The sequence below is a fragment of the Callithrix jacchus genome, chromosome 1 (genome assembly GCF_049354715.1).
Source record: "Callithrix jacchus isolate 240 chromosome 1, calJac240_pri, whole genome shotgun sequence".
Lineage (NCBI taxonomy): Eukaryota > Metazoa > Chordata > Mammalia > Primates > Cebidae > Callithrix > Callithrix jacchus.
The window spans coordinates 152793931-152809738 of record NC_133502.1 but is presented as its reverse complement, the minus strand read 5'-3'; the positions used below and the strand labels follow the sequence as shown (position 1 = coordinate 152809738).

The 15808-nt window shown below is 37.2% G+C and overlaps 2 protein-coding genes across 2 annotated transcripts; both read left to right on the top strand.

Moving 5' to 3' along the window:
* Positions 1-916: 916 nt before the first annotated feature.
* OR13C3 (olfactory receptor, family 13, subfamily C, member 3) lies at positions 917-3778 on the top strand. The gene has a single exon (XM_017969710.4). The coding sequence runs from the start codon at positions 1545-1547 to the stop codon at positions 2586-2588; it is 1044 nt and encodes a 347-aa protein (XP_017825199.4). The 5' UTR covers positions 917-1544; the 3' UTR covers positions 2589-3778.
* Positions 3779-4931: 1153 nt separating this feature from the next.
* Positions 4932-15286, top strand: LOC100395889 (olfactory receptor 13C4). The gene is given in 3 exon segments (XM_078346046.1): positions 4932-4958; positions 13116-13200; positions 13203-15286. Coding segments are annotated over 3 exon segments (1074 nt in total). The 3' UTR covers positions 14165-15286.
* Positions 15287-15808: the final 522 nt, after the last annotated feature.

Genomic DNA, 15808 nt, shown 5'->3' with positions numbered 1-15808 from the left:
ATGTGCTGCCAGTCGGCTTACTCCTAACTTTGGTCCACTGTCTCACTATGAGTTATCCCGTTTCTCTTTTAACCCTGTCTAATTCTTTTCTATACTTCCAGGTTCAGCTGAAGACTGAAATTCCAGAGTTCTCTCCTTTGCCTCATTTATTTGTCATAAAATTCTTCCTTCTGGGAAAAACTGTAATTTTTGCTTAAGCTGTAGAAAGTGTCTGTAATATATTTTCATATGTTCTTTTCTTATATCCCTACCTAAATTATGAACTTTGTAATGACAGATACTTTTAATATGCTGTTTTTTAAAAAAAATGTGTTTCAATAAGATTTTTAAAGAGTATTTAACAATATGATGTCAATCTGGAGTTTCTGTAAAACATCAAATAATTATGCTCTTGAAATTTTCCAGGTTCTTATTGGCGATCTACATGATAAGGCAAAATAAAATTAGCTTGAATTAGAATCATCTAGATAATTGGCCAACTCATTATAGACTAAGCCTTCCTATTCAAGTGCTTTTGGAACCAGTGGCATAAGTGTCACCTGGGTACCTGCAAGAAATGCAGAATCTCAGGACCCTCCCTGAACACTAAGAGAGAATCTGAAGGTTTTTAAGATTCCCAGATACTTTACATGTATATGAAAATTACTGAAGGCATGAACTAACTAGAATTGGTGTAAAAAAATAATAGCTTTACATTCCATTTTATTATTGACTAGCTAGCTAATCTTGGCCAAGTTCTATATTCCATAGTTGAAAAATTGGGTTAACGTAAAGAATATTAAAATTTGTAAATCATAAAGTGGGATATATATATATATATATATATATATACATATTTATATGAAGTATTTAAATGTTGTTACTGTTTTTATCAGTATCAAGACAGACTCTTGAGCTACAGCTATAGAGTAAAATGTGTAAAGAGACTATATAGTGTTCTCCAAAGACTATCACATTCATGCAGAGCTGGTCTGTGCAATAATCTTTTCATAGGAACAGTCATACAAGATACTATGAGATCAATAACTAACTATGCCTTTAAACAGTTGTCAAATTTCAGGATACATGATTCAATGTATTATTATTAAATGTCTATAAAATACACAATTAAGCTGACTATAAGGTATAGTATCAGGCCTAGAAAAAATATAAACACACAAAAACATCAAAGTTGCTGTGAAATTTTAACCACTTTAAAAATTGCTAATCGCTGAATTAAAATTTCAGTCTTTGTTGAGTAGTCCTTTGCCCTCTTTACTACTTATTTACTGGGGTTGATGAAATGAAGATGGTAGGCTTAGAGCTGCTGATTGGCCAGGGGTTTTAGCAACCTCAGCTCAGGAGAGTGTCCTCAATTCAGGAACATGTCCTCAACGGCAGAAAAGGTTAATTCTTCATGTGTGTTTGATCATAGGTAGATTTTTCACATATTAGTGATGGGGTATAGGTATTTCCATGTCCTTGTATTCTGGTCACACACATTATTGAAGATAACTGGATGTCAGAACTTCAAGCAAGCACTTCTTCTAATATGAGCTAAAAGAATGATTGTTCAGGTAATTTGTACTGTTTGTTTCTTGGCAGTAAATATATTTTCTGTTAGATCTTCTTTTGATTTCCTGAAAGTGGATGACATTGATGAGATTAATCAGACACTTTTATCAGAATTTATTCTTCAGGGTCTCTCTGGATACCCAAAGATTGAGATTGTTTACTTTGCTCTGATTCTAGTAATGTACCTAGTGATTCTCATTGGCAATGGTGTTCTGATCATAGCAAGCATCTTTGATTCTCATCTTCACACACCCATGTACTTCTTTCTGGGAAACCTCTCTTTCCTGGATATCTGCTATACATCCTCCTCTGTTCCCTCAACATTGGTGAGCTTAATCTCAAAGAAAAGAAACATTTCCTTCTCTGGATGTGCAGTGCAGATGTTCTTTGGGTTTGCAATGGGGTCAACAGAATGTTTGTTTCTTGGCATGATGGCATTTGATCGTTATGTGGCCATCTGTAACCCGCTGAGATACCCCATCGTCATGAGCAAAGTGGCATATGTACTGATGGCTTCTGTGTCCTGGCTCTCCGGTGGAATCAATTCAGTTGTGCAAACATCACTTGCCATGAGACTGCCTTTTTGTGGGAATAAAATTATCAATCATTTCACATGTGAAATATTAGCTGTCCTCAAGCTAGCTTGTGCTGATATATCCCTCAATATTATCACCATGGTAATATCAAATATGGCCTTCCTGGTTCTTCCACTGATGGTCATTTTTTTCTCCTATATGCTCATCCTCTACACCATCTTGAAAATGAACTCAGCCACAGGAAGACGCAAGGCATTTTCTACCTGCTCAGCTCACCTGACTGTGGTAATCATATTTTATGGTACCATCATCTTTATGTATGCAAAACCAAAGTCTCAAGACCTGATTGGGGAAGAAAAATTGCAAGCATCAGACAAGCTCATTTCTCTGTTTTATGGGGTAGTGACCCCCATGCTCAATCCTGTAATCTATAGCTTGAGAAATAAGGATGTAAAAGCTGCTATAAAATATCTGCTGAACCCCAAACCAATTCACTAAGAAACCCAGGAAATACACATGTTTGTTTAACAAGCACAAAGATGGACTCATGGGTAAATCAGTGAGAACCTTTTTTGGAGAAACCATGGTTAGAGAGACAGATGTTTATCCTTTGCCTTCACTAGCACTGCTCAGCTAGAATCACTGAGAACTGTAGTTTGCTACAAACTCCAACATGCTCTGATACAGATTTCACAAATATAATTAATTCTTTTAGAATCTCATCCCTGGTGATGTCTGAAATGAGGGTTTCTGTAGAGAAGCATAGTGGAAAACAGTTGCGCTATAAGCTGTGGAAATAGAGAGGCAGTAGTACAAAATCTTCAGTTCCATAAACTACCTAGGTGATATTGGAGATTCTTTCTTTCTAATCCATAGTTATCATACTTGTAATAAGAAAATAATTTTTAAAATCCAGGTCTCAGTATCATTTAAAGTTTCAATAAGTTGGAGGGGGTACATAGCATAATATTGGCTTCACAGTGTCCTAGAATTTCAGAATTGAAGCTAAGACTCCATAGTGAGGACTAAAAGTTGCTATTTATCCCTCCTTTTACTCTCAGTTAATAATTACTAGAGCCAGATATCTCTCACTAAAAGTCACCTCATTAGTATATCATTAATATAATATTTTCTAAAATTTTTAAATTCAATATTTTCTAAAATTCTTAAAAAACAAAAAGAATTAGAAAAATTGTTGTCACCATGGTCACCTCCCAAAGATACCATTCCAATGTTTCTCTTAGTAAGTAGGAGTCATACATTCATCATGTTTTTATTTTGATTTATTAGATCTACTATGAGCACTTGGAGTTAATTTTTTTCAATGTCCAACACATGTTTTCGCAGGACAAATTCTAAGACATGAAATGAATAGGGCAGGTGGTATAAACTTTTAAAGTTCCTGGCTAAATTACCATTAGAAATATCATATTACTACCTGGAATCAACCCAAATGCCCATTGATGATAGACAGGATTGGGAAAATGTGTCACATATACACCATGGAATATTTTTGCAGCAATCAGAAATGATGAGTTTGTGTCGTTTGTAGGGACATGGATGAATCTGGAGAACATCATTCTCAGCAAACTGACACAAGAACAGAAAATGAAACACTGCATATTCTCACTCATAGGCGGGTGTTGAAAAATGAGAACACATGGACACAGAGAGGGGAGTACTAAACACTGGGGTCTATTGGGGGGAAAAGGGGAGGGCTAGTGGGAGGGGGAGGTGGGTAGGGATAGCCTGGGGAGAAATGCCAAATGTGGGTGAAGGGGAGAAAGCAAACAAAACACACTGCCATGTGTGTACCTATGCAACTGTATTGCATGCTCTGCACATGTACCCCAAAACCTAAAATGCAATAAAAAAAATATCATATTACTACCCTAAATACCATTATATGTTTCCCCCAATATGTTTGCAGCTCTGTTTAAATACATACACATACACACATGTATCTCTATTTATATACACACACATTTATATATATGATATGTATGTTTTTCCTTTAGAACTTTTTAAAAACATTTTCATTTTCAAATATTTAACAAAAGAATGAGAACAATTTAATAAAACTCATTGTGCTAATTTACAGCTTAAATAATTACACATGATCAACCTTCTTTCGTCATTATCCATACCCACTTATCTTCTTCCTTTAGAATACATTGAAGCAAATTCTGGACATAATTACATTATGTTATATATTATGTAATTATATCCAGGAGATGTGTGTGTGTGTACATATCTAAATGAGACAAATCCAGTGGCCCCCATTCATATTGTAGTCTATGAGAATGCATTTCCAGGAACACAAATTGTGATATGAGTTAAGAATGAAGAATTCCTCCAATTAAGAATGAGACAGTGCTGGTGAGGACTGTGAACCATGAAAAGGGGGCGTGAGTCATATAAAATACATTATTTCTCACTTCAGTGGGTTGTTGCTGTAAGATAATTCAGGATGTTTATTAACTGATTTTCTAAATTTCAAGAGAAGCCTGGTCATCATATTGAGACCATGTCTCTACAAAATATTAAAAATTAACCAGGCATGATGGTGCACAACTGTGGTCCCAGGTACTTGGGAGGCTGAGATGGAAGGATTGCTTAAGCCCAGGAGTCCAAGGCTGCAGTGAGCTGTGATTGTGCCACTGCACTAAAGCCCAGGTGACAGAGCAAGATCCCATCTGTTAAAAAGAAACAAAAAAAATTTCAAGAGAGGCCAGATTTTTAAATTAAACATAAATTAAATTTACATGGGTTGCTGTTTTCACAGAAAACATGTGATTCCAGAATGTGTACTCATATAAGGCTTTAACAGAGACACGGGACATGGTCCTGCAGGAGGAAGAAATTTCGGTCCACAAAGGAGAGTTCTAAAAACATCAGTCATACTTTCTAGGCCACTTTTGAGAAACTGTCTTTCAGAACAATTCAATCAATGTTGGATTATACACTAAATACGTTGTCATTAACTGCTTATTGCTTAAATAGAGTTTGAGTGTATATTTTGAACCCCAAATGTTGATCTTCCCAGGTTAGTGTCATACCGTAGTAGTCATACCCGAATGCATTTTAGAGTATGCCAAAGAGCTTCTCATGGGCTCCTTTCATAGCTACAAATATTTCTCCTTTCCTTCACTTTTAATTTATTTTATCTAGATTATCCTCCCTGGAGTAAGACTGTTAGGTTCAGCTAGAGAACTAACCCATAACGTTGGCAGCAATGTAAATATGGTCAGGGATTCCCCTTTATCAATTCTGTTATATTGGACTTGGATTGGATAACTGCAAGCATATAGGCCTGCATCATCCAACAGGTAAAAAAAAAAGAGAAAAACCATTAATTCTACTTTAAAAGGTGAAAAGAGAATGAACCATGTTATCATTCCTTAGGAGTATGGGCAGTAGTGATATTTAGATGTATTGTCATGGTGTCATGGTCAGCAAATAATCTTCTAGAACTCATAAATGCAAAGAATGTCCCACCAACACAGAAGCAGGCAAATAAAAAGTGTTAGAAATAGAGAAGTGTCTTTGAGTACCTGTACCATCCCCACTGTCTTCTCTATCTTCTATAGTAACTCAGCAATACATCCAATGGTGATCTCCCTTTAATGTCATGTATAGCAAGTCTTAACAGATATTCATTCAGTTCTGAAACACATCCCTTTAGTCCTTGTTACTCTCCAATTTTGTAAGCAGGGGATTCAGTTGTTCAATTTTCATTTGTCTGTGTTTTGTGAATGGGAATGGATATAAATCTATTTATGATGCTTTGTTACTCAATGCCAAATTTTAGAGTTCTACATGGATACAGGGAGGGGAGCACTACACACTGGGGTGTGTTGGGGGGAAATAGGAGAGGGACGGTGTGGGGTGGGGAGTTGGGGAGAGATAGCATGGGGGAGAAAAGCCAGATATAGGTGAAGGGGAGGAAGGCAACAAATCACACCACCATGTGTGTACCTATGCAACTATCTTGCATGTTCTTCACATGTACCCCAAAACCTAAGATGCAATAAAAAAAATTTTAAGGTTCTTTAATTAGATGACCAACATCCAAATTATAATAATACATTTGCTCTTGGCCTATACTAGTGGTGGAAGTAGTATTTGCTTTATTTGTGACATATGCAACCGTAAATTCAGAATAAGTGTCTATCTCAGTCAAGATTCACTGTTATCCACCTGGAAACCAGATAATGGACCAGTATAACCCATTTGCCAGCTATGGCTTCTCCTGGATCCTTTCTGCAGGCAACTTATAACTGCCATTCATCTCTGAGTTTTCTGCTGAGAAGCAGATCAATTTTTATGTCTATTTTCTGCTCTTGAGGGAGACAATGGGATGCATGTTTTCACACTTTGTTGCGTTGCTTGAATGCCTCTGTGGCCTCTTGTCCATAGAGGCCACTAGAGGCCACTTCCAAAAAGAGAATAAAGGCTCCCCTTTGTTGATTCTAGTGCTTTTCTGAATTCAGAAGGGAAGTTCTACAATAGATATAGGTAAGTTTCACTCCAATAATCTCTCTTCAGGTTAATAAAATATCTTACTACTCACTTTATCTTCCAGGCATATGAGGCCTATATGTTCAGACTATTTCATTAGCTTGTCTAAGAATTGGTAAAAATTCATATGGTATCATTATTGTCATTATCTGGTTCTTCTGAAGAGTGAGTGTTCTGAATTCTTTCTAGGCCAAATGCTAACAGAGACTTTGGAACAGTATTTCATCACTTTTACCTCAGTTTATTCATCTATAGAAAGAGAAGTCTTACTAAATAATTTTTGCAGCATTTTCTGGCTCTAGACCTCTATGATCTTAATATTAGAAAACCCTTGACATATCTATTTGTATTTTATGTACACATACCATGGTTTATGGTGTGTGTTTTGGGGGGAGCTGTGCTTGTATATGTGTGTGTTTATGTCTGTGTGCATACATACATACAATTTTGCTTTTTGAGTAAATTGTTATTGATCAGATTTCAAGTATTGTGTGGGAAATAAGACATCTATTAGAAAATTACAGTCAGAATCTAAGTGTTAATATCTAAAATGTAGCTTCATAGACTTTGCTAAGACACTTTAATTCAGTGATGTTCTTTCTTCCCAATAATGCCCCAAACTATCCATTCTGGATTTGTTTTTCACTTTTCTGGCCTTAAACATATAGAGTTGTTTTTGTCCCATGGATCTATTTATTTTATTGCTTATCTGTATTTCTTTTCATTTCAAAAATGCTTGAAAATGGCATGCTGCATAAAATTAATTTTTCCAAAAGAATAAACATAAGTAAGCAAAAAGTTAAATAACAATGCATTTAATTCATAGGTAGTCTCCATTTTATTTCATTCATAACATCTAGGTCATTTTTCAATTCTAGCATTTCATTTTAGTAAACATTATTTGAATTATTAAGCTCATACTTTGAATTAACTTTGGTAGATATATTTTAAACTAGGAAGCTCTCACATTTTATAAAGTTTGTTTGGTGAACATCTGTCCCTGCTCCTAGAAGTTATGTGGGCAGGAGAGTGTTATTTCATCTGTGAGCTTTAGTTCAGCCACAATCTATTTTCCCAGCACCCCTCTTAATCGGGTCTGTGGGGCACTGTCCCTAATGCATCACAAGTTTCTCCATTCCACAGATCTCTTGCTCCAACTTTAAATTGCTTTGGGAATCAGGGAACAATTACAGTAACTGTTTCATAACAAATGTTTACTGTTCCACTTCTGTGGAATCTGGCATCTTTTGTTGAACCCGAGTTTAATTCATGATGCTGACATAAATACTAGGAAATAGTACCTGGTTCTTCTAGGAGGGGGACATAATTTATCATTGTAAAGGTAAGTTCTGAATACCACGAAACCATACCTTTTAAATTTATAATTAAAGGTATTATTATGGATTCATAGTGTAAATATCACCAGGCAATACAGCTATCAATGTGGTATTACCAAATATGGCTATGATCATAATATCATTATTATGATCTGTATAGTACTGGTTAATCCATAAAGCAATTTCCATATGCTAGCTCAATTTTTTCTCAAAACCTGTGAGAAAAGTAGGGTAGGTATTTCTGTACCTATTTAACAAATAAAAAACAAGCTACATGTTAAATGAAAAAATAACCTCAAAACTAAGAGTTTTGTTTCTGAATCCCAAGCACTTTTTAACGAGGCTAACCCCATGCCATATCTGTTCAAGTGAGAATTAGGTGATGCCTTTATACTTGCAGTGCATGAACCAGTAAGTCTCTCTATAAGATGGCAGCTTATTGGTATTGACAGAAAGATATATATATATTTAAAACAGTGGACTTGCTGCAAATAAACACATTGTGCATATTAAAGTTCTGAACATTAATCTGTAAATACTGCAAGGGAAATTGCTTAAGAACCTAGAAAAACCCATCTTTTATGTGCTGCCACTGTGTTAGGCCATAGGTGTAGAGGAATGTGTGAGACAAACAAGCTCCTTCCCCACATCTCATGTTACCTCCCAGTACATGAGGGAACCAAGTTAAAGAGCTGGGATCAGAAGAAAACCAAAGGTAGCTAACACAGGCTTGGCTTAAGGTGGATTGAATTGGTGAGAGCACTTCTTTCTAGGAGGGGAAGGATTGGAGCAGAAAACCCTGTCTAGATAGCCTAAAATTTATTGTCTTTACATTTGTCTGGAAGGCAAAGCCAACAGATTCTCCAGGCCTGGGCTGGAGTTCTAGGTGGGATCTGGACCATCACCCCCTTTCCTGGCAAGTCAGTATCTTTCTGTCTTCTTCCTTTTGCTTTCCTGATTGGGCTGCTAGAGTGTTGATGTCCCTTATCCAATGCATCCTCAAAGGATTTCTGTAGTCTGCTTGAGGAGAATTTTGACCTATGCTAAGAAGTGCCGTAGAAAAATTTTAAAGCAAATGGACTGTTCTAAGGCAGATGTTTCAATCCCACAACCATGAACTTTCTTCCATGATAAGAAGTACTAAGTCCTCAAGAATTAATCATTCTCCTTGTACATTTTTAACTGACTATACTTAAGTTTCACCTTTATGAACTCAGTTTATTATTTGTGTTACTCACTGACTGTTCTCTGTGGTTGACACATGATTTCTATACAGATTTTAATATTACCTGTTAGGCAGAGAAGTAGTGGAAGGAGAATGGCCTTTGGATATTGCTTTTGCCCATGCTAGTCATGTGACCTCAGCCAGGTAAGACAATTGTTTTTTCTAATATATATGTTTTATTGCACTTTAGGTTCTAGGGTACATGTGCAGAATATGCAGGATTGTTGCATAGGTACATACATGGCAATGTGGTTTTCTGCCTCCATCCCCCGGTACCTATATCTGGCATTTCTCCCCATGTTATCCCTCCCCAACTTCCCTACCCTGCCACTGTCCCTCCCTTATTCCCCGCCAACAGACCTCAGTGTGTGATGCTCCCCTCCCTGTGTTCATGTGTTCTCATTGTTCGACACCGCCTATGAGTGGGAACATGTAGTGTTTGATTTTCTGTTCTTATTTCAGTTTGCTGAGGATGATGGTTTCCAGATTCATCCATGTGCCCACAAAGGACACGAACTCATCTTTTATGGCTGCATGTATTCCATGGTGTATATGTGCCACATTATCCTTGTCCAGTCTATCATCAGTGGGCATTTGTGTTGGTTCCAGGTCTTTGCTATTGTAAATAGTGCCACAATGAACATACATGTGCATGTGTCTTTATAATAGAATGATTTAGAATTCTTTGGATATATACCCAGTAATGGGATTCCTGGGTCAAATGGAATTTCTATTTCCGGGTCCCTGAGGAATTGCCACACTGTCTTCCACAATGGTTGAACTAATTGACACTCCCATCAACAGTGTAAAAGTGTTCCCATTTCTCCACATCCTCTCCAGCATCTGTTGTCTCCAGATTTTTTAATGATCAACATTATAACTGGTGTGAGATGGTATCTCAAGGTAATTTTGATTTGCATTTCTCTGACGACCAGTGATGATGAGCATTTTTTCATATATTTGTTGGTGTCATATATGTCTTCTTTTGAAAAGTGTCTGTTCATATCCTTCATTGACTTTGGAAAGGGTTTATTTGTTTTTTTCTTGTAAACTGTTTTATTTCTTTGTAGATTCTGGATATTAGCCGTTTGTCAGAGGGTAGATTGCAAAAAATGTTTTCCCATTCTGTTGGTTGCCAGTTCACTCTAATGATTGTTTCTTTTGCTGTACAGAAGCTCTGAAGTTTAATTAGGTCCCATTTGTCTATTTTAGCTTTGTTGCCGATGCTTTTGATGTTTTAGTCATGAAGTCCTTGCCTATGACTGTGACCTGAATAGTATTGCCTAGATTTTCTTGTAGTGTTTTTATGGTGTTAGGTCTTATGTTTAAGTCTTCAATCCAGCTGGAATTAATTTTAGTGTGAGGTGTCAGGAAGGGGTCAAGTTTCTGCTTTCTGCAGGTGTTTAGCCAGTTTTCCCAACATCATTTATTAAACACGGAATCCTTTCTCCATTGCTTGTTTTTGTCAGGTTTGCTAATTTCAAACACAGGATCTGGCACATAGAAGTCTGCAACAGAAGTTGTTTAAGTGATTTTTTTCACTTAAATAAACAAAAAGCATTTTAATAGGTATTTCTAGTCTTAAGCTGAGTAAATATAAATTCAAAATTTCTTTGAGGCTCAATTTTCTCATCTCTAATTTGGGGATTCAACATTCATTTGTGCTTCTCTTAAAAGTTCAGATGCTCTACTGGTATTCTTTAAACTGTTTCCACAGTGAGAATCCCTCTCTCTGGGTTGGCTTCTGACTCCAAGACACTATTTTCTGTAAAGAAATTTTTTCACTTATCATCACATACCAAACTGAGTGTTAGAGTAGGGGTTGAACCTACTCTATCTGAACAGTTCAGATATTCTCAGAACTGTTAGCCCATGTGAGCCCTAAACCTGAAATTTTGTTTAATCTAAAAACTGATAGTAATGAAAAGATGATGATGATGATATTGATGTGTGTGTCTGTGTTTGTGTGTGTGTACCAGGCAGTAATTTATAATTACCTAATTAATCTAAGCATCTTAATTCTTTGTGTCACATATCTATTCAAAACCTCATAAAATCAAATTATATAATGTCAGGTTTGAAAGGTAGCTAAAGTCACAGGGGCTAAACAATCACTTTGTGCTTGGTGTTCTGATAATAGGTCCCTTATATATAAAAGGGAATATAATTGCTTTTCTTCCTAACCTTTGGGCCCTTCTATATTCCTGCCTCATTAACTTTTCAGAGTGTTTCCACTGAAACTCCCCTGTCTGAAACGTAGGTACTGCCAATCTGCTCCTCTAAAGCATTAAGCTACTCTCCCTTCTGAAATACCTTTGTTTCTCTCTTCTCTTCCAAACCTATCCCATTCCTTCTGTGCTTCCAGGTCTGGTATAAGTTTGAAATTCTTTCAGCATTTTCTCTTGACTTACGTATTTCTTCTTTACCTCCTCCTTCTGAAGTTACTTATAATATTCACCCTGGCCACAGGATATAATTATATTCTTTATCAAATTGTTCTATGTGTATTTTTGTTATTGAATTATGAACTTATTGATGGCAGACATGCTGTGTCATACTTTTCTCACCCTTACTTGTGTTAGAATAGGACCGTGCTTAAGTTAGGCCATCAGTAATATCATACACATATTATAGTAGTCCAGCAAAAGTTTATCCTGCTTTCATAAAATGTTTCAATAGTGTTTATTTTCTGAAGTGTACTGAACAGCGAGATGTGGCCCTGAAGTTTGCTGGCAAACACAAAAGAATTAGACTCTGGGTCATTTTCCAGGATGTCAAGCCAGTCCATATTATAACACAAAAGAAAATCTATTTGGATCAGAAATATCTGGATTCTCTACTAACTCACTATAGATGAACCAATGTCTTGCTACTCAAAATGTGCCTCTTCCTAGTGGTTCAACATACCCTGGAAACTTAATAGAAATGAAGAATCACAGGCCTTATCCCAGAAGTGCTAACATAAAATTTACAAGTTAACAGTATCCTCAGGTGATTTATATGCATATGAAATTAGAAAAATTAAAATTCCATCAAAGCTAAAAATTTTGGATAGTACTTTGTGAAAACAAGGTAAAATAAGTTTTGGTGTTGTAATCAAAAGAGCTGAGCATTAAGTTCCCCTTTTTACTTATAGGCCACATTCTGTCTTTTCCAATTGAGAAAAATAAATTAGGGATAATGAGAAGATTCATTTGCTTTTTGTAAAGTGCTATACACACACATACACACAAATGTGTTTGACTATTACTACTCTTTTTTAAGGTTTACTTAAACAAACAAATTCTCAGGAGTAACTCTGAAGCCATGGAATAAAACAAATACAGATCATGTATTGTTCTCCAAAGATTCTCCATTGTATACCTGCAGAGCTGGTCTTCACAGTGGTCTTGTCATAGGAAATAACAAAATAGTAAGAGTGGGATGTTAGAATGAGATCAACAACTAACTTTACCTTTGAAAAGATGTTAAATCACAGTATATGGGGTTTAATTTACTATTATCAAATGTCTTCCCTATAAAATTACATATTTAACTGACTGGAAAGACATTCAGAGTTTCAGGCAAACAAACAAATGTACATGAACATCAAACCTGCTTTTAAATTCGAAACATTTTTATTAAACACTGGGTCAAAATTCTAGTTCTGCTTGAGTTGTCTTTTTCCTTCTTTGGATCTCTCTCACTAGGCTTGACTAAATGAAGAAGTTAGGTTTGTCATCTGCAATAGTGTAAGGCTTTTAGAAAACTCAACTTGGGATGTCCTTGACAATAAGAAACGTTGTGTCTGAATTTACTTCTGATCCTGTGTAGATCTTCACATATCAGATACAGGACATAGAAACTCTTAGCATCCTAGTGTGATTGTATTCTAGGCAGAAATACTATTGAAGATAACTGAATGGTAGAGCTTTAAAACAAACAGTTTCTTTTTCATTCTAGGGTAATGTTTATTCAAATTATTGTTACATTTGTTGCTTGGTTGTGAAACTATTATATACTGAGTCTTCCTTTGACACCCTGAAAGCTGGGACAAGGACAAGATAAACCAAACATTTGTGAGAGAATTCATTCTTCTGGGACTCTCTGGTTACCCCAAACTTGAGATCATTTTCTTTGCTCTGATTCTAGTTATGTATGTAGTAATTCTAATTGGCAACGGTGTTCTCATCATAGCAAGCATCTTTGATTCTCATCTTCACACACCCATGTACTTCTTTCTGGGAAACCTCTCTTTCCTGGATATCTGCTATACATCCTCCTCTGTTTCCTCAAAATTGGTGAGCTTAATCTCAAAGAAAAGAAACATTTCCTTCTCTGGATGTGCAGTGCAGATGTTCTTTGGGTTTGCAATGGGGTCAACAGAATGTTTGCTTCTTGGCATGATGGCATTTGATCGTTACGTGGCCATCTGTAACTCGCTGAGATACCCCATTGTCATGAGCAAGGTGGTATATATACTGATGACTTCTATATCATGGCTCTCTGGTGGAATCAATTCAATTGTGCAAACATCACTTGCCATGCAATTGCCTTTCTGTGGGAACAATATTATTAATCATTTCTTATGTGAGATCTTAGCTTTCCTCAAGCTAGCTTGTGCGGATATATCCCTCAATATTCTTACCCTAGCAGTGTCAAATATTGCTTTCCTAGTTCTTCCTCTGTTGGTCATTATTTTCTCCTATATGTTTATCCTCTATACCATTTTGAGAATGAACTCAGCTACAGGAAGAAGCAAGGCATTTTCCACCTGCACAGCTCACCTGACTTTGGTGATCATATTTTATGGTACCATCTTCTTTATGTATGCAAAACCTAAGTCCCAAGACCTCCTTGGGAAAGACAACTTGCAAGCTACAGAAGGGCTTGTTTCCATGTTTTATGGTGTTGTAACCCCCATGTTAAATCCCATAATCTATAGCTTGAGAAATAAAGATGTAAAAGCGGCTAAGAAGTATTTGCTGAGTAGGAAAGCCATTAACCAGTAGGATGAAAGGGATATGTGAGTCTTTTAAGTATAATTAACTTTCCTTAGCCATTCCACAATGTATGCATGATATGGTTTGGATGTGTACCCACCCAAATCTTAAATTGTAGCTCCCATAATCCCCACATGTCATAGGAGGGACCTGGTGGGAGGTAATTGAATAATGGGGGTGTGTTTTTCCATGCTGCTCTGTGATAGTGAATAAGTTTCATGATAACTGATGGTTTCATTAAAAGGCAGTTTCCCTGCACAATCTCTCTTGCCTACTGCTATGTAACATGTTCCTTTGCTCCTCCTTCACTACCTGCTATGATTGTGAGGTCTCCCAGCCATGTGTAACTGTGAGTCTGTTAAACCTCCTTTTCTTTATAAATTACCCAGTCTCAGGCATTTCTTCATAGCAGTATGAAAATGGACTAATACAGTAACTTGGTGACAGATAGTGGGGTGCTGGTATAAGGATACCTGAAAATGTGGAAGTGACTTTGGAACTAGGTAACAGGCAGAGGTTGGAACAGTTTGGAGAGCTTAGAAGAAGATAGGAAAGTTTGGAACTTCCTAAAGACTTGTTGAATGACTTTGACCAAAATGCTGATAGTGGCATAGTCAATAAAGTCCAAGCTGAGGTGGTCTCAGATGGAGATGAAGAACTTGTTGGGAACTGGAGCAAAGGTGACTCTTGTTATGCTTTAGCAAAGAGACTGGCGGCATTTTGCTTCTGCTCTAGAGATCTGTGGTACTTTGAACCTCAGAGAGATGATTTAGGGTTTCTGGTGGAATAAATTTCTAAGTAGGCAAAGGATTCAAGAGAAAACAGAGCATACAAGTGTGGAAAATTTGCAGCCTGACAATGTGATAGAAAAGAAAAACCTATTTTCTGAGGAGAAATTCAGGCTTGCTACAGAAGGTTGCATAAATAACAAGGAGCCAAATGTTAATTGCCAAGATAATGGGGAAAAGATCTCCAGGGCATGTCAGAGACCTTCCTAGCAGCCCCTCCCATCACAGGACTGGAGACCTAGGAGGAAAAAATGGTTTCCTGGGTCAGGCTCAGGACCCTCCTGCTGTGTGCAGCCTAGAGACTTGGTGCCCTGCATCACACCTGCTCCAGCCATGGCTAAAAGGGGCCAAGGTACAGCTTGGGCCATGGCTTCAGAGGGTGAAAACCCCAAACCTTGGCAGCTTCCACGTATTGTTGAGCCTGCAGGTTCACAGAAGTCAAGAATGAAGGTTTGGGAACTTCCACCTAGATTTCAGAAGATGTATGGAAACACCTGGATGTCCAGGTAGAAGTTTGCTGCAGGGCTGGGGCCCTCATGGAGAACCTCTGCTAGGACAGTGCAAAAGGGAAATATGGGGTTGGAGCCCCCACACAAAGTGCCCATTGGAACACTCCCTAGTGGAGCTGTGAGAAGAGGGGCACTGTCCTCTGGACCCCAGAATGGTAGATCCATCAACATATTCAACCATGTACCTAGAAAAGCCACAGACACTCAATGCCAGCTTGTAAAAGCAGCTGAGAGGGAGGCTGTATCCTGCAAAGCCACAGGGGCGAGGCTGCCCAAGGCCATGGGATCCCACCTCTTGCATTAGTGTGACTCGGTTTTGAGACATGGAGTCAAAGGACCTCCTTTTAGAACTTCAG

Bases quoted from the DNA above. Each gene is read 5' to 3' on its own strand.
- OR13C3 (XM_017969710.4), top strand. From the start codon at position 1,545: ATGATTGTTCAGGTAATTTGTACTGTTTGTTTCTTGGCAGTAAATATA.